Source organism: Balaenoptera borealis (assembly GCF_965194805.1).
Source record: "Balaenoptera borealis genome assembly, chromosome: 12".
Classification (NCBI taxonomy): domain Eukaryota; kingdom Metazoa; phylum Chordata; class Mammalia; order Artiodactyla; family Balaenopteridae; genus Balaenoptera; species Balaenoptera borealis.
Window position 1 is genome coordinate 53,214,572 of NC_138869.1, and position 23,746 is coordinate 53,238,317.

At 38.8% G+C, this 23,746-nt stretch overlaps 1 protein-coding gene across 6 annotated transcripts in view; it reads right to left on the reverse strand.

Annotated features, from left to right (window-relative positions):
• The window catches only part of GOLGA4 (golgin A4), a 113,713-nt gene that overhangs the window by 18,515 nt on the left and 71,452 nt on the right, over window positions 1-23,746 (reverse strand). For 5 of the 6 annotated variants that reach the window (XR_014232866.1, XR_014232867.1, XR_014232868.1 and 2 more), the window contains 8 exons: window positions 21,436-21,564; window positions 18,768-18,923; window positions 12,758-16,971; window positions 12,082-12,203; window positions 11,549-11,679; window positions 5,110-5,223; window positions 2,935-2,955; window positions 2,687-2,755 (listed from right to left, as the gene is read on the reverse strand). Coding sequence is in view for 3 of the 6 variants with exons in the window: in XM_082348283.1 (XP_082204409.1) it covers window positions 2,687-2,755; window positions 2,935-2,955; window positions 5,110-5,223; window positions 11,549-11,679; window positions 12,082-12,203; window positions 12,758-16,971; window positions 18,768-18,923; window positions 21,436-21,564 (4,956 nt within the window). In the remaining 3 variants the exon portion in view is untranslated. Of the gene's footprint in view, window positions 1-2,686; window positions 2,756-2,934; window positions 2,956-5,109; window positions 5,224-11,548; window positions 11,680-12,081; window positions 12,204-12,228; window positions 12,377-12,757; window positions 16,972-18,767; window positions 18,924-21,435; window positions 21,565-23,746 lie in introns of those variants that run through there. The other variant, XM_082348284.1, reaches the window with a different exon arrangement.

Below are 23,746 nucleotides of genomic sequence, written 5' to 3' on the forward strand. Positions count from 1 at the left end.
AAAATGTTTGTGCCTCAAAGGACATTATCAAGAAAGTGAAAAGACAACCCACAGAATGGGAGAAAATATTTGCAAATCATATATCTAATGAGGGACTTATATCCAGAATATATAAAGTACATTTATAATTCAACAACAACAAAAAACAAATGACCCAACTTAAAAATGAGCAAAGGACATTGCTCCAAAGAAGATATACAAATAATAAGATGCTCAACATCATTAGTCACTAGGGAAGTACAAATTACAACCATAATGAGATATCACTTCATACCAACTAGGATAGTTATAATCAAAACACTTGCTGGTACAAAGCTTCAGTAATCAAGACAGTTTGGTACTGGCACAAAAACAGAAATATAGATCAATGGAACAGGATAGAAAGCCCAGAGATAAACCCACACACATATGGTCACCTTATCTTTGATAAAGGAGGCAAGCATATACAGTGGAGAAAAGACAGCCTCTTCAATAAGTGGTGCTGGGAAAATTGGACAGGTACATGTAAAAGTATGAAATTAGAACACTCCCTGACACCATGCACAAAAATAAACTCAAAATGGATTAAAGACCTAAGTGTAAGGGCAGACACTATCAAACTCTTAGAGGAAAACATAGGCAGAACACTCTATGACATACATCACAGCAAGATTCTTTTTGACCCAGCTCCCAGAGAAATGGAAATAAGAACACAAATAAACAAATGGGACCTAATGAAACTTAAAAGCTTTTGCACAGCAAAGGAAACCATAAACAAGACCAAAAGACAACCCTCAGAATGGGAGAAAATATTTGCAAATGAAGCAACTGACAAAGGATTAATCTCCAAGATTTACAAGCAGCTCATGCAGCTCAATAACAAAAAAACGAACAACCCAATCCAAAAATGGGCAGAAGACCTAAATAGACATTTCTCCAAAGAAGATATACAGATGGCCTACAGACACATGAAAGAATGCTCAACATCATTAATCATTAGAGAAATGCAAATCAAAACTACAATGAGATATCATCTCACACCGGTCAGAATGGCCATCATCAAAAAATCTAGAAACAATAAATGCGGGAGAGGGTGTGGAGGAAAGGGAACACTCCTGCACTGTTGGTGGGAATGTAAATTGATACAGCCACTATGGAGAACAGTATGGAGGTCCCTTAAAAAACTACAAATAGAACTACCATACGACCCAGCAATCCCACTACTGGGCATATACCCTGAGAAAACCATAGGTCAAAAAGAGTCATGTACCAAAATGTTCATTGCAGCTCTATTTACAATAGCCAGGACATGGAAGCAACCTAAATGTCCATCGACAGATGAATGGATAAAGAAGATGTGGCACATATATACAATGGAATATTACTCAGCCATAAAAAGAAATGAAATGGAGGTATTTGTAATGAGGTGGATGGAGTTAGAGTCTGTCATACAGAGTGAAGTAAGTCAGAAAGAGAAAAACAAATACAGTATGCTAACACATATATACGGAATCTAAGGAAAAAAAAAAAAAGGCCATGAAGAACCTAGTGGCAAGACGGGAATAAAGACACAGACCTACTAGAGAATGGACTTGAGGATATGGGGAGGGGGTGGGGTGAGATGTGACAGGGTAAGAGAGTGTCATGGACATATATACACTACCAAATGTAAAATAGATAGCTAGTGGGAAGCAGCCGCATAGCACAGGGAGATCAGCTCGGTGCTTTGTGACCACCTAGAGGGGTGGGATGGGGAGGGTGGGAGGGAGGGAGATGCAAGAGGGAAGAGAAATGGGAACATATTGTATATGTATAACTGATTCACTTTGTTATAAAGCAGAAGCTAACACACCATTGTAAGGCAATTATACTTCAATAAAGATGTTTAAAAAAAAAAAAAAAAAACCACTTGCTGGGGAAGATGTGGAGAAGTTGAAATTCTTATACATTGTGGTCAGAATGTAAAATGGTGTCCACAATGTAAAACCGTTTGATGGGTCTTCAAAGAGCTAAACATATAATTACCATATGATCTAGCAATCCCACGCCTGAGTACATAACCCAAAGAAGGAAACAGGTATTCAAACAAAAACTTGTAAACAATGTTCCTAGCAGCACTATTCACAATAGGCAGAAGGTAGAAACAACCCAAACATGCATCAACTGATGAATGAGTTAACAAAATGTGGTATATCTATACAATGAAATATTAATCTGCCATAAAAAGGAGTGAAGTACTGATATATGCTGCAACATGGATGAACCTTAAAAACATCATGCTAAGTGAAAGAAGTCAGATTAAAAAGCTCATGTATTATTTCTATTTATATAAAATACTCAGAATAGGTAAATCCAGACACAAAAAGCAGATTTGTGGTTGTGAGAGGCTGGGGGGAGGAGGTAATAGGGAGTGACGGCTTAATGGGTATGGGGTTTCCTTTTGGGGGTGATGGAATGTTCTGGAACTAGATAATAGGAATGCAAATGTTCTTGTTTAAATATACGTGATCACAAATTTATAAAGATATGCTCTAGCACCTTCAGGTTTGGGAATAAAATTTCCTGTGTAAGACAAGATTGCAAAGTCAATTAATAAATGAGTATTAAATCCATTCTTTTTTAAAAACTAGCTAAATGAGTTCCAAGAACATACGAACAGAAATCAAGGAAGTCATCTCAAAATAAAAGGCACCAATTAGACCTGTACCTGTTCTCTGAACTCTTGCTCTTTCAACTTTGAATCACTGATTAGAGTAGTCTTCTGTGCTAGTTGTGTCTGAAAGAACAAGAAGTCAGATCTGAGATGCATATGGGTGTCATCATTGCCTGGACACATTTCTATACTGCTTGGTAAATTTTTCCTGAGAACAAGTCTCTTTATGTTTTAACCTAAAGTACAGAATGCTCCTGAAAATGGACTACCTTCACTCAAATTCAATGAAAAACTAGTCTTACCTGTAGCTCCATAATTGTTACCTAAAAATGGAAAAGAAAAAAAAAATTAGTGCCTATAATAAAATCTACAAGAAATAATAAAATAGAGCAATATGAAATTACAAGGAAACAAAAATTTAGTGTTACAGTCTTAAGAGAGTGGTTAGATTTGAGATGAGACAACTTTAAATATTTGCTTTTAAACCTGGTCTATGTTGCTATACAAACTATTAAAATGTAAATATACATAAAGATAGGTAAACACAAAGAAAAATGACTGGAAGGTCACCCACCAAACTCCTAACAATGATTACCACTTGGGAAAAGGAGGTACCCACCAGGAAGGGTTTATCTATATACTTCTGTATTATCTGACTTTTTTTTTTTTAACAAGAATATATTAATCTATTATTTGTGCAATTTCAAAAAATTAAACATATTAACATCTATTTATAGCATATGGGCCCTTTAGGGAAAATTCTAAAGGACCATTTCTGGGAATCCACTCTACACAATAATCACAAATTATTCTTCATTGAACTCAACACTGACATGTAGTTCAAGATATCCCAGAAGCACCAAAAGATGCTCAAAAAGGAAAAGAATAAAAATTCATAAAGAATAAAATAGAAAAATATTTTTTAGAGTACAAATAAAAGTTAAGGATAGTTTCTCCTTTCTTATGCTACAAGGTAAAGGACTCAAAAGACCTCCTGAATATTAATTTCATAATGTTTCAATACTCTATGGCATCTTGACACAGGCCTCAGTGCCACTTTATGCAACATTAATACTTAATTTGATACTAAGGAAAAGAACATGTTACAGAGTAGAATACACTTATTTGGCTCATAGGAAGCAACATTTAATAGCACCAAGTATATTCATATTGTGACCAAATGGCAAAAAAAAAAAAACAAAACTAAAACAATAGAACTAACTTGGTAGCTAGTAAAGAAAGAGAGAGTCTACTCAGCTTTGCTCATTGCTAATAATCAAGATATATGTACCAAGCAGCACAGCATAGCAAAGCCTTTTATAAAGTCCTCTTCTCTCCATTTTGGAAAAGTGATCCATGTAATTGGTTGTCTAGAAAATTGCTATCTGGTCACTGACTTCTCTAATGAATCCTCTATAACTAAAGGATGAAGCCATGAATGTGTCCACCTTTCCCAAGACCCTCATGACAGAGCTATGAAGACCATAATGGAATGAGTGAGAACATTTTAGACATACAACGGTACACTGCCCGGATTCTTGAATGGGGGCCCACAAGCCCTGCGGGTGTGCACTTGTTGGGGTGCACAGCAGGACAGGAAGCCACAAGGTAAACATGGCCTTTCATAGCATCATTTTTACTTAAAGATTGGGATTATTAAAAAAAGAAAGAAAGAAAAAAAAAGCCTGGATATGGAGTTCCAGATCTCTTTGAATTCAGTGCAATTTTCCAAAATAATCCCATTGCATCTACAACTGGTCCATTAACCAAGGAGAAAAGCAGACATTGTTTTTCTCAAAGGTATATAACTAAAAACATTTTTATGTGACTACAAATAAAGATATATTATAAAGCAGGGGTCCCCAACCCCCGGGTCGTTGACCCGTCCACGGCCTCTTAGGAACCAGGCCTCACAGCAGGAGGTGAGCAAGCAAAGCTTCATCTGCCACTCCCCATCACTCACATTACCGCCTGAACCATCCTCCCCCCACCCCACCCCCACCCCACGGAAAAACTGTCTTCCACAAAACCAGTCCCTGGTGCCAAAAAGGTTGGGGACTGCTGTTATAGAGAATGTAAAATTTATATGAATTCTTAGCTCAAAATATAAAAATCTAAAATTATCATACTTTCTATGGACCATTTTTGGCTCTGCCCCAGGGCTATGAGGTTAACTCTCCTCTGCTGTTCTTTCCACGGGAAAGACTGAGAAGCACTGGTATCACAGAAACGCCCTAGGCTCTGAAGTCTGGAAGATTGGGTTTATATTCCCAACAGAATATTTACTGTGTGAGCTTCAACATTTTATTTAACTTCTTTGAACCTCAGTTTCACTGTCTATGAAAGAGAGGCAGGAATCTCCCTCTTGAAAGGCTTTTGTTAGGATTAGATGAGGTAGGTAGGCATGCTGGTAGGCGAGCCAATGAAAACGACAATGTTTTCAAGGAATGTATGGAGCCAAGTCCAGTTCCCCTCACGTTATCATTGCCAGGGTTCTCCTCCTGCTCTAGTCTTTGCTGGTATTTCTTCTGCAGCTCCTCAAGTTGAGTCTGTAGATCTATTACTTTTGCAGTCATTTCTTCTTCACGAGCCTTTAGAATAAAAAAAATATTAACAAACATCAAAAAGTATGCAGTAAAGAGGCAACATGATCTAGAGAAAACTACCTTTGTAGGAGAAACCAACACCTACACATTTTTGGAAACACAAACCACTGTTTTTACTGTAATTCATTACTGTGCTCTAAACACCTTCCTTCATGCCCCACTTTTAACTCCAAGTCCTTTTTAAAGCTGCTCACTTTTTTTTTTTTTTTTTAATTTTAATTTTTATTTTTGGCTGTGTTGGGTCTTCGTTTCTGTGTGAGGGCTTTCTCCAGTTGCGGTGAGTGGGGGCCACTCTTCATTGCGGTGCGCGGGCCTCTCACTATCGCGGCCTCTCTTGTTGCGGAGCAGAGGCTCCAGACGCTCAGGCTCAGTAGTTGTGGCTCACGGGCCCAGTTGCTCCGCGGCATGTGGGATCTTCCCAGACCAGGGCTCGAACCCGTGTCCCCTGCATTGGCAGGCAGATTCTCAACCACTGCGCCACCAGGGAAGCCCTGCTCACTCTTCCTAGGATGACTTTTCCCACCCTCAGTCCTCCTGCCCCCACCCCATAAAGCTCATCAAGCTGTTTCTTTCCCCTTAAACTAGGGTTCCAAGGTTTAAGCAACACTTAGGTGTATAACAGCGTTGTGACAGAACTGTAAAACAGAATCTCTGTTTTAAGACTTTGGTCTTTTCTACACTAGCATTTGATTTCCAGAAAATACCCAATATAAACTAGTTTTATGCAAAGCACTGCTCAACCAGCTGGCAACTTACTGATCACAAGAAGTTGTGGAGGTTTTTTCTCAGCCCCTTGGGAAGGGCTGCACAAATCAAGATGGTTCTTTGTCCTAGTTAGCAAACCTGTACGTCCCCTTCACATCTGCCTGCAAACCATACCAGTGGTTCTTTGGAGTAAAATGTTCAACTAAAATCTATTTTTGAAAAAAAATTACTGTCCAATGTATTGGTAACTAACGTAATGTATCCATTTGCCCTGAACTTTGCAGAAAACAGACAGGGCTGCAAAAGTAATACATGACTTACTGGTTCAAAAATCCTTTTTATAAAATTTGGCATACAAATCATTCTCTCTTCTGTTCTGACTGCCCTGGTAAAAGGCTGTTGCCCACCCTTAAATTTTTTCATTTGTCTTGATAATTGCCATCATTTGTTGTACAAAGCAGTCCAGACCTCTCCTTGCTCTTATAAATCTTGCAATAACCTTTGTGCTAAAAGAACATTTGACATTGGAATATTGATCAGATTTGAGTAATGAAGACAGGACAAGTGTCTGCTAAGTAAGAGACTAAACAGGAAAACAGCCACAAGCAGCTATCTGATTTAACAGATGCTGACTTGCCAGAACCAAGAAACATCATTCTCAAAAACAAAAAGAGGCCCCAAGGCACAAAATAAAGCAACAAACCATAAGACACCTCGAAAATCTAACTTTAAATACCACTTGTCATGAAACTTAGACCAACTAAAAAAGAACGAACCCCTTCTCTCAACATAAGCAAAGTCTCTTGTAAATAGCCTCCTTCAACATCTGCCCACTAAGGCACTCTAACCCAGCCTCCACCCCTAAAACACCACTGATCAGAAACTACTGTAAATCTGTAACTGCCTGCAATCCTGGTTTACTTACTGTTTTTATTCTACCGTCACATATCCTGTGTGGATGTCTGTGTCAATGTGGTCTAGCCTTGTTTGAAAGGATCACCTCTTACAGCTACTTATTCAGTTAGGTCCAGATTCTGATATGGTAATCAGCTATGTCTGACATTGCCTTTGACAGCTGGGAGATACCAATAGAAAGCAAGCCCTCTAAGAATTGGAAAAGAATCCTTGATGCGTTGTTTCTAATTTAAGAAACAGTTCTATAACTTCCTTTGTAAAAGCTTTCTGTCTTCTTGAAGGGGGAAAGAAAGCAATACTGCTTGCTCTGAAGGAAAAACAGTAAGAAAAACTAAATTGAATATTTATGCACATACATGAAAGTTATGTTTTAAAGACTATTATGCCAAAATCAAATCACTAAAATACAGTAAATGTCAAAAAGAAACCAGTTTGGTATCTAATGTAGCTGTAGGAGCTACTCCCTCCCAGTGAGACTGCTCTGAGGTTGGGACGAAGGCAGTCAGCTCCCTTACTTGTGAGACTCAACTCCTTTCAGATGTCACCAGCCCCTCTCCCCGAATGAATGCTCCCTTTGCCCTACCAGGTGTCACTTCCTTCAAATTTACCAAGTGTCTAGTGTGTGCCAAGCATTTGGCTAGGTCCTCAAGACTAGAGATGAACAGCAAGATCCCTGCCTACAAGATGCTAATAGTCTAGAGGAGAGGACAGATACATTAATACATTCCTACACACATATGTATGTATGACAAAAGTAACATGTCGTAAGTGAAGTAATAAAGTACCAAAGGAAGACAGGTGCAATTAATTCTATTTTCAGGGGTTTCAAAAAAACTAAGTGAAAACAATATGATGCAGAAAAGCATATTTAAAAAGCTAACTCTGGGGTAGGACAGGGAAAAAACAAGAATATATTTCATTTTTGTTTCTGTTTGCATAAGGAAACACGGGAATATTATTACATAAGAAACTAATGGTTACCTGTGGAGGGAGAAGGGGAACAGGGTGTAGAATACAGAGAAAAGTTTGGATGCAATTCTCATGATAGACCATTCTCCAAGTATACTTTTTTTTTATTTGATTCAAATTTTTTTTTCTGAATACAAGATAAATTTAAAACTTTTAAAGAAAACTGCCAAAAGAGATGACAACAGCTGCAGTAACTCATGAAGTGTGAGAATGTACTCTTGAAGCACCAGGAAAAGCGTAAGCAGAGGTGAAATACAGGGAAGAAGGAGCTAAAGCTGAGCTCAGCTAGACCACAGAATGACCCGGAGGATGGGGGCACCGGGACAAGGGAAGCCACTGCAGGTGTTCAGGAGAAGGGATATGATCCCACTTTTGTTTCCAGATAGACAATAACTCTGACAGGAAGAGACGAATACTTTACGGGGAAAAAAAACAAGAGCAAGGAGACCAGGCAGGAAATTAATACAGTAGGCCAGACCAAATGGAATACAGCAGCCTAGACCATGGCAGAAGCGGTGGAGTTAAGAGGAGAGGAACGGGCAATGGGAGTCAATGAAACAGTACAGCTGAGAGTCTGTTACATGTTGGAGAATGTGCTGGAGATCCACAATTAAAAGGAGAAAGGTGATTTCTCTGCCTAGGAAATCAGGGAAGATAAGCAGATTTCATGTCCTAAAAAGTGTGTGGATGTGGATGTGTGAGGGGCTGAGGAAGATGGGAGGCATGAATCGAGGATGACAAAGTTCTCAGTTTCCTCCAAGCAATGGTAAGAATGTGAGCTAAGACAGTGAAAGCAAGAAAATGAAAATGTCTCTGTGCTCCACTTTGCTATTAACAAATCATGGAATTATTTTAATGGATGAGAAAAACATAGCATTCTACAATGTCATCATTAAGACAAATCATCAATCTGATAACAGCTTTTTCAGAGGGAAAAAAAAGTACTACATAATACATACAAATCCATATAAAACTCCAAATCTGGGAAATTTTAAATGGGAGAATGATAAAAGAATATGTCTCAGAATCAAAGCAATATGGTGTTTACCTAGAATTGGTAATATCGCTTTTAGCAATATATGCTGTTTTAAAAAAACTCTTCAAGACAGAGTATATATTTGGGGTGTTTGGATGGGGACTGCTGATTTAATCACTGGCCACCCTGTACTCTGGCTATAAGCACTTGAAATGTGACTAATCCAAACTGAGACAGGCTGCCAACGTAGAAGCACACTGAATCTCAGAGAATTAATACATATATCATTTTTATATTGACTACATCTTGCAATGATAATGTCTTGGATATAACGGGTCAGCTAACATTATTATCAAAATTAAAGTCAGCTGATTCTTTTTTTTTTTTTTTAATGTGGATACCAGAAAATTTTAAATCCCGTTTGTGGCTTACATTGTATTTCTAATGGACAGTGCTGGTCTAAGGCGCAGGAAGGGGCCTGGGGAAGAGTCCACCTGAGTCCTCTGGCCCACCCTCCACTTCCTGCCCACTTGCTCTACTTACTCCAAGCCTGAAGCTGGGAGGACCATTTATTTTCTAATAAACAGCAGATCTTCCAGGAGGAACCATACCAGAGATTAACTGCTACCTGTCTCCCTGTTCACTCACCCCTCCACCTACAGAGGCTTGTTGTGACCTTGGAAAGTGTACTGTGTACTACCTCCACACCCTCATATACACACATTCAGAGACAGAAGTAGTTCACAAAAGGGAACACTACAGCCGTGACACAGTTTATCCCCTGTGAACGAAGCTCCCTGACTTAACTATCCAAGTTCTTTCCTTAGGGAGAAGCCTTTATAAAATATATGAAGTTAATGAAGAATCAGTGCTCTACCACTTGCCATGTGTAGTTTTAGGGAGATCATTTGACTATGCTGAACTCACTCTCCTGCTTCTGCCACACACAAAAAACACAAAAATAGAAGATGAACCTAAACTAGCTGTAATGTATCTTCCAATCCCAACATTCTCTAAGCATTCAAGAAACAACAGTATTTTTTTAAAGCTTCGCATAATATACTCTAGGGAAGTATAGGAAAATGTGAAATCGTTCAAATTTTCCTTCACAGTGAGGTCTAAAGCTCAAAAATTACACGAAGGTAACATTTAGATTTATGTATCAGGTAATTTCAGCTTTTTCAAATACATTTACAATAATTGGGACTTCCCTGATGGTGCAATGGTTAAGAATCCGCCTGCCAATGCAGGGGACATGGGTTCAAGCCCTGGTCCAGGAAGATCCCACATGCCACGGAGCAACTAAATCTGTGTGCCACAACTACTGAGCCTGTGCTCTAGAGCCCGTGAGCCACAACTACTGAGCCCGTGTGCCACAACTACTGAAGTCCCCGCACTTAGATCCTGTGCTCTGCCACAAGAGAAGCCACCGCAATGAGAAGCCCACGCACCGCAACGAAGAGTAGCCCACGCACCGCAACAAAGAGTAGCCCCTGCTCGCCGCAACTAGAGGAAGTCCACACACAGCAACGAAGACCCAACGCAGCCAAAAATAAATAAATAAATAAAACTTTAAAAAATAAAATAAAATAAAATAAAATAATTACTACTAGAATCTGTTCCTGGCTCAGACTTCTACTGCTGCCATAGTCAGCTGAGGCATGATTCTCTAATTTATACATTCCTAACCATCAAATGGTTTTTAGCACATAGTGAAATAAGGCTTGCAGTAACTAAAGAATCTGCAGGGTTTCCCTGGTGGCACACTGGTTAAGAACCCGCCTGCCAACGCAGGGGACACGGGTTCAAGCCCTGGTCTGGGAGGATCCCACATGCTGTGGAGCAACTAAGCCCATGCGCCACAACTACTGAAGCCCACGTGCTACAACTACTGAAGCCCGAGTGCCTAAAGCCTGTGCTCCGCAACAAGAGAAGCCACCACAATGAGAAGCCTGCACACCGCAACGAAGAGTAGCCCTTGCTCGCCGCAGCTAGAGAAAGCCTGCGTGCAGCAATGAAGACCCAACGCAGTCAAAAATAAATAAATAAATAAATATATATATAAAAAAAAAGAATCTGCAATCCAGCAAAGAATAATTTACACTGCTTTACATTAAAAAATGTTCTGCAGTCCAAATACTCACTAGCATTCATGGCTTATCTTCATACACAAAAATGACAATACTAATCCACCACTAGAAGAATAAGTACATTGAATTTAGCTTCCAAACTACATATAAAAGATTTGGCCGATGTATTCCTTTTTTTTTTTTTTTTTCTATCTTTTTTTCTCCCTTGAGAGCAACAAAACCTATGCAAATTGGGTAGGGATGAAATAAAGTTAACTGGCCCTCCTGGAAAGTTCCCAGCTAAAGCTCATACACACACTACCTGTCCCAAGCACAAGCTCTCAATTCTTAGTCTGGTGCTCTCACAATTTGGTCTGAATTTGGGAGAAAGACATAGAAGAGAATCCATTCTTGCCCTTACTAACTCACTGTTGCTTCAAGTGGCCTATATGCCTGGTTAGCAGAAACTGATCAGAAAACTACAATCCTAGCAGAAATCAATTAGACTCCTTATAAATCTGCAAACAGTAGAGAAATACTAATTTGAATAATATTGAAACCCCCCCCAAAAAAACCCCTCTACACTAGAAAAAACAGGAAATCTGACAGCCAATCTTCTTTAGCACTACCATTAAATCTATTACAGCTAAATTTCAAGAGAGAGAAAATAAGGTACATCAAGGATTTCTTCGTATCTTTTGGCTGTTCTTTTTAGATCATCTTCTTTCTCTACAATTTTCTTATATAACTGATTTGTCTCCTCCTGATGGCTTTCCAAAAGTTCAGCCTCCACTTCCTGGGCTTTATCTAATAAATAAAAAATGGACACATACAAGAAAACACATTAGGTTAAGAATTAATATCTGTATCCCAATTTCTGTAAGAACCCTTGTTCCAAATTAAATTTGATTAAAATCAATTGACCAAATTGACCAAATGTACCCTTCTCACGGAGCAGAAGCGTCTTCATTAGGTAATTAATCAGGTAATGCTTTCAGGTTCTTCCACCTGCTCCTCCCCACTGACAGGCAAGCCACTTTCAGGCAGCACAGTTTCCCATCAGAGAACTTTCTTGGGCAAGAATCATTTTTTTCTCCAGTTTATAATTACTTTAAGCACTTAACACAGTGTGAAAAGAATAAGCTTAAATTATAAATAGTCTCTGCTGATTCTGATTTGTTTTTTTATTGAATTTAAAAGTTTACTTACCAATGGTCTCTTTTATGGTCATTTCCAGCTCCTGTTCCTTTTGTGCCAGCTGTGTATGAAACTCCCTCATCAGATGTTTTAGTGTGGAATTGTGCTTCAACTCAAGATCTTCCTGCTCCTGTCTGAGTACCAAAAATAGGAAGAGCTAACTGCTGTCATACAAAAAACAAGCTGCAAAGAGTTACCTGGTCTTCATGACAGTGTATATAGTATGACCTCACCAATATCAACCATTTTTAAGGGAGTGTGCATCCACGTGCATGTGCGTGTGCATGTCTCCAGGCACAGAAAACTTCTGGAAGGGTAAGTAAATTATGATTAACTGTAGGGAATGGTCCTGAGGATTTGAGAATTTTTACTTTCGACTTAAAATTTTTCACCATACACATCTATGTTATATAATAACAATATAAAAATAATTTTAAATATAATTACTGGGATATGTACCTAATAACCATGATCTCATAGGCAAGAAAAGGTTTTTTTCCCCTTAAACTGATGAATAACACTGCCTCTTGCCTTAAATTGTTTTTATTTCTCTTCGGTATTTAACTTATTATATTTATGTTCGATACTAACAAATTTAGGTTGTGAAACTTAACTGTATTAGACACAAAAAAGAGAGATTTCATTAAGGAGGACTGCCTTAAAAATATTCATACTGAAAAAAACTTACTTGATTTTCTCTTCCATTTCTTGTTCATACTCTTTCTTTATTATATCCAGTTCTTGCTGATGTTCCTTCCGCAACATTCGAAGATCTTTCTGCAGCTTAACCACCTCCTGGCTCAGCTTCTGCTGCTCCTGCTCCGCCCCTGCCAATTGAAACTCCAGGTCATTGTGCTCAGCCTCCATGTTACGAAGCAAGCTGGGTTGGACCACAGGAGATTTGGACTTTTCTTCAGCACTTTCTTCCAAAACTTCCATGGGTTTACTTTTTCCATCCATCTGTTGTTGTAGAGCCTGTAATCTTTCAAGTTTTGAGGTCAACGCTTCAATTTCAACTCTATGTCCTTCCCTCTCTCTCAATAAGCAGGAATCCAGCTCTTTTATCTTTTGCTCCAAGATCTGACAGGTCAAGTCCTTCTCCTGGAGGGCTTTCTGGACACCATCAACCACATTCTCCAAGTTCTGCTTTGCCCCTATGTTATTTTTATCTCCCTCTTCTTCCACATGATGGGATACTAACAAGGAGTATTTGTTTTTTTCTTCAAGTTCTTCTTGAAGATGCTTTATCATCACTTGATCCTCGTGTTGCTTTGCTTCAGCCTGTTCTGTCTTTATTAAGAGCTCCTGGTATTTGCACTGCATTTCAGAATGAGAAGAAATTGTGTCTTCTTTTTCCTGCTCTAGCCTCTGCAATAGCTTTTCCTTTTCAATTAAATTTCTTTGTAAAACATGGATTTGTTCTTCACATGCCTTCTGCACACAGCCTTGGGAATCTGCTTCTTCTTGCTCAGTACATGCTGCTTCATTTTCTGCCGATCTGGGTGCAACTGATGTTTCTGATTGTGGTGAACTTCCCACCGACTTAAGTTTTTCTTCCAAGACGTGAATTTCCTTCTCTCTTTCCTGCAATTTTGTATTTAGCTCACTCAGATGGCTTTCTCTGTCTCTTCTATACTGCTGTTCTTTCTCTTCCATTTGAGATAACAACTGCTTCTTGATGGCAGCAATTTTTTGTTCAGCTTTTTTCTTCAGTTCCCCTAATTTTGCAGCACTTTCTAACTCAAGTCTATCTTCCAATGCCTTTAACTCCTCTTCTTTGCTTTTCGCAATTGAATTCACATGTTCCAATTCTTTCTTCATAGATTCAAGTTCAGATTTCATGGAAGATGCTTGCTTTTCAAGGCTTAAGACTTTTTCTTCAGCCTCTTTAACCCTGTTGTCCTTTTCTTCTCCTAACTCTTGAATGTGGTGAAGTTTCTGAATCATTTCTTTCCGTTCGATATCCTTTTGTTGATTGTAATTTTTAAGAACTTCATTTAAGGACTCAATTTCAATTGTTTTTTGAGTAACATGCTCCTCTAATTCCACAATTCTTGCTGTTTGAGTTTTTAACTCCGTCTGTAAATTACGTTCCTTTTTCTCCATCTTGCTCTTCTTATCTTCCACTTCCCCCTTTAAATATTCAAATCTCTTCTTTTGCTGATCAAGGTCCTCCTTCAGTAAAGTTATCTGCTCATCCTTTTCATTGGTTTCCTTTGTTTTTAACTCAAGCTGCATCTGCAATTCTTTACTAGTATTTTGATATTGTGTAAATCTTGACTGTGCTTTCTTCTTCCATTCTGAGAATTTGTTGGCCTGTTCAAGAGCAGAAGTTTTCTCCTTACTCAGAGTTTCAACTCTCAAGGATAAATCTCGCACCTGATCCAGCAATTCCTGTTGCGCTTCATCATGTTGCTTACTTAGTAATGAAATGGCTGCTTCTTTTTCGGTTAGGCTGATGCTATTCTGAAGTTGAGTGCTCATATCAGTTAGTTGTTTACTAAGACTGCTGATCTCAGCTTTTTTTTCTTTAAGCTCTTCTTTCATCGAGGTGACAGCGTTGATGTTTTCTGATAACTCCTTCTTCAACTGAGTGATGCAAGACTCCTTTTCTGAGGCAGCCTGTTGCTGATTTCCTCCTTCCTTCTGTAAGGCTTCTTTTTCTGTCACAAGACCTTCAATATCGGCCTTCATGCTCTTAATCTGACTTTCTTTTTCTTCCAACTGATGTGTAGCATGTTGTAAAGAACTATTTAGTGTGTACTGCTCTTCTGTTAGCTGTCTCAGTTGTGCTTCTAATTCAGAAACTTTGCAAGTTTTACTAAGTAGTGCCTCCTTAACTTTAGTTGTGCGGTGTTGACAATGGGAGACCCTAGAGAGAATGGCATTAATTTTACTGCTACTAATGTTGATGAGCTCACTTGTTTTAGCTTGTAATAAGGCTTCCGTTTTCTTGGAGTAAATGTCCAGCTGAACTGCTAGCTCCTTGGACAGTTTTTTGAATTCTAAGCTTTTGTCTTCTAGGCTTTTCTTATTTCTGTCATGTGAAGATTTCAAACTCTGGAATTCTTCATCTGTGGTTTTCAGCTTCTCAGTCAACTCAGAGACCTTAAGCTTATCTTTTTCTGCCAGCATCTTCAGTTCAACTACATGCTCTTGAAGAAAAGTGTTTTCCTTCAGAGAGTGATTCAGGTCAACCTCCAGCTTTTCAAGTTCAGCTTTCAGTTCAGCTTCATTCTGTGAGACAGAAACCACGTGGTTTAACTGTTCCTGTAATTCCTTCAACACTGCATCCTGCTTAGCACCTTCTTCCTTCAGCCATGCCATTTCCTTGTTCATCTCTTCTTTTTCACACCCAAATATGAGGATCTTTTGCTTCAGTTCTGCTACCTCTTGTTCTTTTTCCTGTAACTGGATTTCATGTTTTTCCTGAAGTTCTTCAGCTTGCTGGTTAAGTTTCTGCTCCCAGACTGCTATGACATCATTGAGTTCTCTCCTGTGCACCTCAGTAAGACTTTCTATTTGCTCCTTTTGGTTTGTCTCCAATCTTGACACTGCATCATTGATTCCAGCTGAGTTAGCCTGTGCCATTTCCAAAATTTTCGCATTGAACTGTTTTTCTTTCTGACTGAGCTCCAGAGCAGTATTTTCGAGCTCTTTCTTAAGTTTGGCTTCCTGATCCAACAGTTTCTTCTTTAACGTTTCTTGCATCTCCTTTGCTTTCTGCGTAATTTTTTCTACCTTTTTCTCCTGATTTTTAAATTTGGTTTCATACTCCTCTTGCAAAACACGAATACTGTCCTCCTTGGCTGATAATTTCTGTTTGAGTATTTCAATTTCTTTGCTCTGTCCTTCCCTCATTTGTAAAATTACATTTTCCTTTTCCATTAAGAGTTGCTTTGTCTGTTCCTGCTCTATATTATCTTTAAGTTGGGACTCATAGTGTTGGGTTAAAGATTTTACTTTTTCTTCCATTTCACTATGCTGTTTTTCAAGTTGCTGCATTAAGTCCTGTACCTTGATTTTGTGAGCATCTAACTCAGCACAAACATCTTTCTTTTGAATGTCTACTTCAGCTACCTGTTTGGTAAGAAGAATTCTTTCTGTTTCCGAATCCAACAACTTCTGCTGCAACTGGGCCAACTGCTCCTCGTATGTTTCTACCTGCTCACGCGTGGTGCTCTGCAGTGACTGAAAGAGCTCCAGCTTAGCAGACGCCTGCTGGAGCTCCCCTTCAGACCTTTTAATATCTGCCTCTAAATTCTCCACATGAGCCTGATGCTCTTTTAAATGCTTGTCCTTTTCCTTCAGAAGAAGCCCAAGTTGGTTAATTTCATCTTTTAATGCCTTCTCAGTTCTCTGGATAGACATCTCTTGTTCTTTAATGATGTTGTCAACCTGTTGCTGGTGATGACTTTTCTGTTCATCCAGCTTGGCCTCTAATTCCCGCTTCACTCTATCTGCTTGATCCTTTAGTACAGAAAGTTCTTCTTCTAGCTTGTCACGGGCTTTTAATACTTCTGACAGTTCAGACGATAGTGATTCCAATTCTGTTTGCTTCACATCAAGCTTTTCTAAAGTCTTTTCATTCATCTCTTCTATGTGGGCCTGAAAGAGAACCTCTCTGTCATTCAACAATGTTACTTTTTCTTGTTCACACTTTTCTCTCAGTTTTTCCATTTCGGTCTGATGCTGTTGCTTTAAGACTTGGAGTTTTTCAGTCCAAAGGTTATCCTGCTGATGCTGCAGACTTTCCAATTCTGTCTTGTGTTTTTCAACCATGACTGTAATTTCTTTATTGTGCTTATTTTTTTCAGCTTCCAAATGAATAGTTAAATCTTCTGATTGATTTTTATTTTCTTGCAAGCTTTTTTCCAAAGAACTTTCTAATTCAAGAACTCTCTGTTAATGAAAACAGATGTGTTTTTATTAAAGTACATATTTGTTAGCAATGATATATATGACATGATGTCTACACCTACTTAAAGATTAAAATTTAAATAAACGACTTTACGTATCTTACCAAACACTAGAAAGGACAAAGAATCTGTGCTCAATTCCTAAACGAATCATATAATAAAGAAAAGATTCTATTTTTTACACAACTCATAATACCAGATTCTTTCTACCTATTTGGGTAGCTATTTCAACTACCTGTTTTTTCAAGAATATTCTGAATGGATAGTGAAAAAGAAATAAGTCATAACGTAGATAATAGTAACTGCTTATAGAAAGATGAGTATTTTTTTCTGTTTTTTTAAAAGGCCTATAATAGTATTCTATTACTTTCATAACTTAATTTTGGAAGAAAAATAACGTATCTGGCTCTTACCCCAAAAATTATTACTTAGAAGATATTTTTCAAAAAGAAGGAACTTACACAAATTTTACCAAAGTAATTTACAAAAAGTAATAGTAAAATGATTATCTCATGAAAATATCAATCTTGACTGAAAGGAAAAGAGCTAAGGAATGTCAAGGCATTGTAAGGAATGTAAGGCAGAGCCAAGGAATGTCAAAGCTGGAAAGGTCTTAAGAAATTACCAAATATCAATCTCTTCAGGTGACAGGTATGGAAATTAAGGTATAATTAATTCACAAAGCTAGTAAGTGAAAGATCTAGGCCTCCTGAGTACCCATTCCTCTCTACCATGCCACCTTACAGAAATGTTGGAAGTGGGAAAATAAAATACAGTTTAGAAATAGGGGTAAGAAGTGTGACTGGGGCTTCCCTGGTGGCGCAGTGGTTGAGAATCTGCCTGCCGATGCAGGGGACACGGGTTCAAGCCCTGGTCTGGGAGGATCCCACATGCCGCGGAGTGACTAGGCCCGTGCGCCACAACTACTGAGCCTGCGCGTCTGGAGCCCGTGCTCCGCAACAAGAGAGGCCGCAATAGTGAGAGGCCCGCGCACCGCGATGAAGAGTGGCCCCCACTTGCCACAACGAGAGAAAGCCCTCGCACAGAAATGAAGACCCAACACAGCCATAAATAAAATAAATAAATAAATAAATAAATAAATAAGCAGGAGCTGTTGTTTAAAAAAAAAAAAAAAGAAGTGTGACTGTGTCACTGTCTAAATCAGAGCAAAAAGGCTAAAAAGTCTAAATAACATCAGTCAGTTTATTCAAAATAGGTCGAAAATTTCATACACTGTTCAGGGGAAGGAGAGAGGGCCTTAAAAATGTGCACATGTAGATATATATACTAACATGCTCACCATAGGACTATTTTTAATGTGGGAAAACTGGGGAAAAGTTAAATGTCAAAGTAGAGCAATGGGGTAACTGAACTGTGATATAAACAAAGAATGAATTATGTCCAGGGCGTGGCACAAGATGAAGCTGAACAGGCAGGAAGGTGTCAGGGCAAGTGCTGCGTACAAAATGAGGCCACTTCCTAAAGATGAAAGGTGAATAAGCAGTGGAGCAAAGATGCTGCACAGCCTGAGGGCAAAGAATCGGAGCGAATGGCTGACAGAAATACAGCCAGCTAAAGGCAGGTCAGGAGCACCATGTAGCAGACATCAAAACCACTCCCATGAACAGCTCTTACTACCTAATAATGAATGGAGTGTACGTATACGTAAATCTAAAACAAAAGCTTCTCTACAACCTTATATTGACTGCAGAGATAACAACAGTTTTCCTATACAAGCAGTTCCACAGCTGTGGAACCTGAAGAGTATTTTAAACTTACAGTTCTGTAAGTCTCTGCTTCTTGCTGAAGGTCCCAAAGTTTGTTTTCACTCTCTGTGAGGATTGCCTTCTTCTGCAGCTCTAACTCTTCCAAGGCCAAAGATTCTTGCTGTTCTTTTTCTTGAGTGATCTTCAAATATTCAGACTGACTTTTTTCCTGTGCCAAAAACAGTAACACCACCTTAGACCCACGTAGATCTTCAGCATTCCCAAAGCACTGCCACAGGAATCATTCATTTCATTTGATCTGCACACCAGCCCTGCGAGGTAGGCAGTATCACTACCTCTCTTCCCACACCCTGGTCTGCAGAAATAAGGTACTGTGGTTTTTTCCGTATGGTCTGGCCAATCTTTGCCACAATCACTATTGATGTGAAAAATTTTGTTCCAGTAACCCTACTATGTCTGCTATTTTTTCACTACTTAAAATGTTTTGCAAAATATCACTGAATGTGCAGGGTCACACAATTGTTACTACCTCTTCTCTGCATGCCAGTTTGGTATTTCAACTCTAGGCTGAGAAATTTATATGATTTATGAGAAATACCTCACTATAATAGGGAACCCCACACAGAAAAGCAAATCAAAATCAGAAGATTACATGTGAATATATGGATTAGATCAAGGAAATATTTATAAAAGCCTACATAACTCTTCAGATAGCCTGGCCCTGACAAGCTTCTTCTTTGACTGTCCTTAGTATATGTCAGCATTCATATTAATACTGTTTACTGTTTTGAAAAGAGAAGCTCCAGAGAGCACTTTTAACATTTAGTGACTTTAGACTCCAATTAAGTATATTTATCTATACCTATTGCTTGGGGTTCATGTGGCCAACAGTAATATTTTCAGTCCATTTCACTCTGGTGAAGCATATTGCCTTAAGTAAAGATTTTGTACCATATTATAAGTAGATTGATAAGAAAATATTAGTTTCTATAACATCAATTTTAAAACATCATTTAAAAATGTTATATTGTTTAATGTAAACTATATGTTAAATGCATCTCTATATATGTCCATAAATATAAAAGAGGAAATTTTAATAGTCTGAAGAATTTTGATTCTCAACTCCAAGCTAACTCCTTTGAGAAACTAGGTACGAAGGGGAGTGGAAGGGGGCGAGAGCATGTGCACATACGTGTACTTTACGTGTGTCCTGCGCTCGCTAGTGGGAATATGTCTGAATATATCAGTTCCCAGAACACAGTATTAACAAGGCCAATGTTCAAAGCTCAGTGCACCCAATTACTCTAGCATGAAAACCCACAGCAGGTCTTTATGACTTGAATTTTTAGCACCATTCCCAGCTTCATTTAGGTCCTTAATGTCCCACTTTATTCCTTTATTTCCTTGTCCCTATTTTAAATGTATGCTATCGTGTTATAGGTTTTAAGTACTCTTGTAAACAACTTTAAATCCTTTTTGGACCAACAAAGAATACAAATATGTACCCATACAGATGTACATTTCACAAAACCACGGACTAAACCGCTAACCTCAGCCAACAGCACTGTCAAACCATGTGCCTGTTGGCCCCACAGAGATTAGAGAACTCCCTGACTCAGTTCAAGGATCACAGCTGCTGGAAATCCTCAGAGCCCCAGGTCCAGCTGAGAGTGAAAAAAAAATGTGTAAAAGAAAGGAGATTAAAGGGACTTCCCTGGTGGGCCAGTAGTAAAGAATCTGCCTTCCAATGCAGGGGACGCAGGTTCAATCCCTGGTCGGGGAACTAAGATCCCACATGCTGGGGGCAACTAAGCCCACATGCCACAACTACTGAGCCTGCGCGCTACAACAAGAGAGCCCGCGTGCCGCCAACTACAGAGCCCACGCGCCAAAACCAGAGAGAGAAAACCTGCACGGCACAACTAGAGAGAAGGCCGAATGTCTCAACAAAGATCCCGTGTGCCACAACGAAGACCCAATGCAGCCAAAAAAAAAAAAAAAAAAAGGAGATTAAAATTATAAAAACTATTTCTCATCCTTTCACACTAAAAGCATTTTTAAATTATACATATTATCTCATGGATAACAGCTTCATATAAACACAGTAAACTACATTTTCAGCATTAATACTTCACGGTTCAAGAGAAAAAATTTTTTGCTTTAAACTTCCAAATTATACTATTCCAACAAATCTTTCTTATCTTTGCTTTTCTGGTTATTGTTTTAGTTAGTTCAGTCAGTTTTCTCATTTTACTTTATCTTTTTAAACATCATATGGATTGAAAATTACTGAAATTATTCTACTTAAAATGAAAACTACTTGGTTATTTTCATTTTGTCTTCTTTAAAATGCATTCAGGCAAACTCTCTGAACCTTAAGCTCTGATACATTCAGTCTGTTGAGTTTTTAGACATTCTTCCTAAGTTACGCAGTCGCTGCTTCAGTTACCCTGTGTTCCCCTTTACTTCTCCCTAATCACAGCCTACAGCCAGGGTGAGAGGAATGATAAACAAACTGATTAATGAAAGCCTGTTGGATGAGAAAATTTAATTTTCAGATAATACTAAATTAACAAGCTGTGAAAGCCTCATTCCTGCCTACGGCCAACCCTCTCTGCATACTCAAATGTCAAGACTGCCAGTAGCGTGACCTCAAGCTGGGAGGCAGGGGTGAGGGGCTGACAACTTTATAATGTGGCCAAACCAAAATAGGTACTTACAAGAGCTACTTTCATTTGCTCCTGAAATTCCCTTTCTTGGGTCTGAAACTTCTTAGTCAGTTCCTGCTCTTTGCTGGCCAGCTCCTCTTCATGAAGCTTCTGTAATTTTGCAATTTGTTCTGAGGATTTCTGAAAAGCAACCAAATAGTTAAAGTGAGACACCCAGAATAAAATATGTAACTCTACAACTAAATAATACTTTATTATAATTAAGTTAATAGCTTCTTAAGAGGAAAAATTGGAACATATTTCCCACATAAATCAAAAGTCACCAAACTCTTGAGAGTTAAAAGAAAAACCAGTAAAGTGTTGCTTCTCATTTAAGACAAGGAGAGCTGCAGCTGCAATGGTCAGTCCTATGGGCTTGAAGCTCCAATTTCACATCATACAAAGATGTTCCCCACCAATCAGGATAGGGAAGCACAGCAGGGGGAATAAGGATGCTCTCAGAGAGGGCACTCCACCATGGTCAAGGTGTTCTGGCTACACCCATCTAATTATGCCTAGCTTTCCAGGCATGTACTACTACTTATTAAAAAGTATTGACCTTGTTCTTTCTTGAATAGGAGGACTCAATCTTATAAAAATGTCAAATCACCCTAAATATATTCAAAAATTTAATATAATCAAATAAAACAAAATGAGGAAAGGCCCACTGGACAAAATAAACATGCAAGAATAGCTGACCTCTTCTGAAAAATAAGAGTAACAAGGAGAGGCTACCAAATAGTAGAACATTATAAAACTAAAACATATTATAAAACTGGTATTAGTGTAATACCAGCACATGGTCAGACAAAGCAGTGGAATAGCACAGAGAATCCAGAAGGCCCATATGTAGCACTACAATAATTTAGTATGTAATAAAGGTAGTATGGCATGTCAGAAGGGAAAACATGGGTTATTAAAGAAATGATTTTAAGGCTACTAGGTAGTCATTTGGAAAAAATTTAAGTTGGATCCCTACCTCACTCCTCACACTAAATAAATTTCAGTTGGATCAAAGATTTAACTATAAAAAATGAAAACACAAAAGTGTTAGATGAGAGGGCTTCCCTGGTAGCGCAGTGGTTGACAATCCACCTGCCAATGCAGGGGACACAGGTTTGAGCCCTGGTCTGGGAAGATCCCACATTCCGCAGAGCAACTAAGCCTGTGCACCACAACTACTGAGCCTGCGCTCTAGAGCCCGTGAGCCACAAGTACGGAAGCCCGCACACCTAGAGTCCGTGCTCTGCAACAAGAGAAGCCACCACAGTGAGAGGCCTGCGCACCATAACAAAGAGTAGCCCCCGCTCACCTCAACTGGAGTAAAGCCCGTGCACAGCAACAAAGACCCAACACAGCCAAACATAAATAAAATAAAATAAATTAATTTTTAAAAAAAACAAACTTGGTGTGATGGAAGGCAAAGTTACCAGGGTCTGGGGATGGAGAAATGGGAAGATGTTGGTCAAAGGATACAAAAAAAAAAAAAAAAAAAGTGTTAGATGAGAAAAATAAAAAAAAATTTTTAATCTCAACTGAGAATGTGTTTTTAAAGCAGAACAAAAATCCAGATAGCATTTAAGGAAAAGAAAACTTTCTGCATAGCCAAAAAAAACCCAAAACAAAAGCAAATCATAAACAAAGACAACAAATAACAAACTGAGAAAATTATTTGGATAAACGCACCTTATATCCAATGACTAATTCTTACTATAAGTAAAAAGCTTCTATGAATCAGTAAGAAAAAGACCAACAGCCCAAGAGGAAAATGAATCAAGGATCTGATCGGGCAACTCAAAAAGGAAAACTATAAATTCCTGTAAACATACAAAAACACCTTTGTCATACTGGTAACAGATATGCATATTAAAACTACAGGACTTCCCTGGTGGCGCAGTGGTTAAGAACCCGCCTGCCAATGCAGGGGACATGGGTTTGAGCCCTGGTCCGGGAAGATTCCACATGCCGCGGAGCAACTAAGCCTGTGCGCCGCAACTACTGAGCCTGCGCTCTAGAGCCCACAAGCCACAACTACTGAGCCCACGTGCCACAACTGCTGAAGCCCACGTGCCTAGAGCCCATGCTCCACAACAAGAGAAGCCACTGCAGTGAGAAGTCTGCGTGCACCGCAATGAAGAGTAGCCCCTGCTCGACACAACTAGAGAAAAGCCCACGCGCAGCAATGAAGACCCAATGCAGACAAAAATAAATAAACAAATAAATTTATTTTAAAAAAAAACTACAATGATGTCATTATTTTAACTTAGCTTGGAAAGATAAAAAAATTCAGGTAATACCATCTTTGTGGGGGGGGGGAACAGAT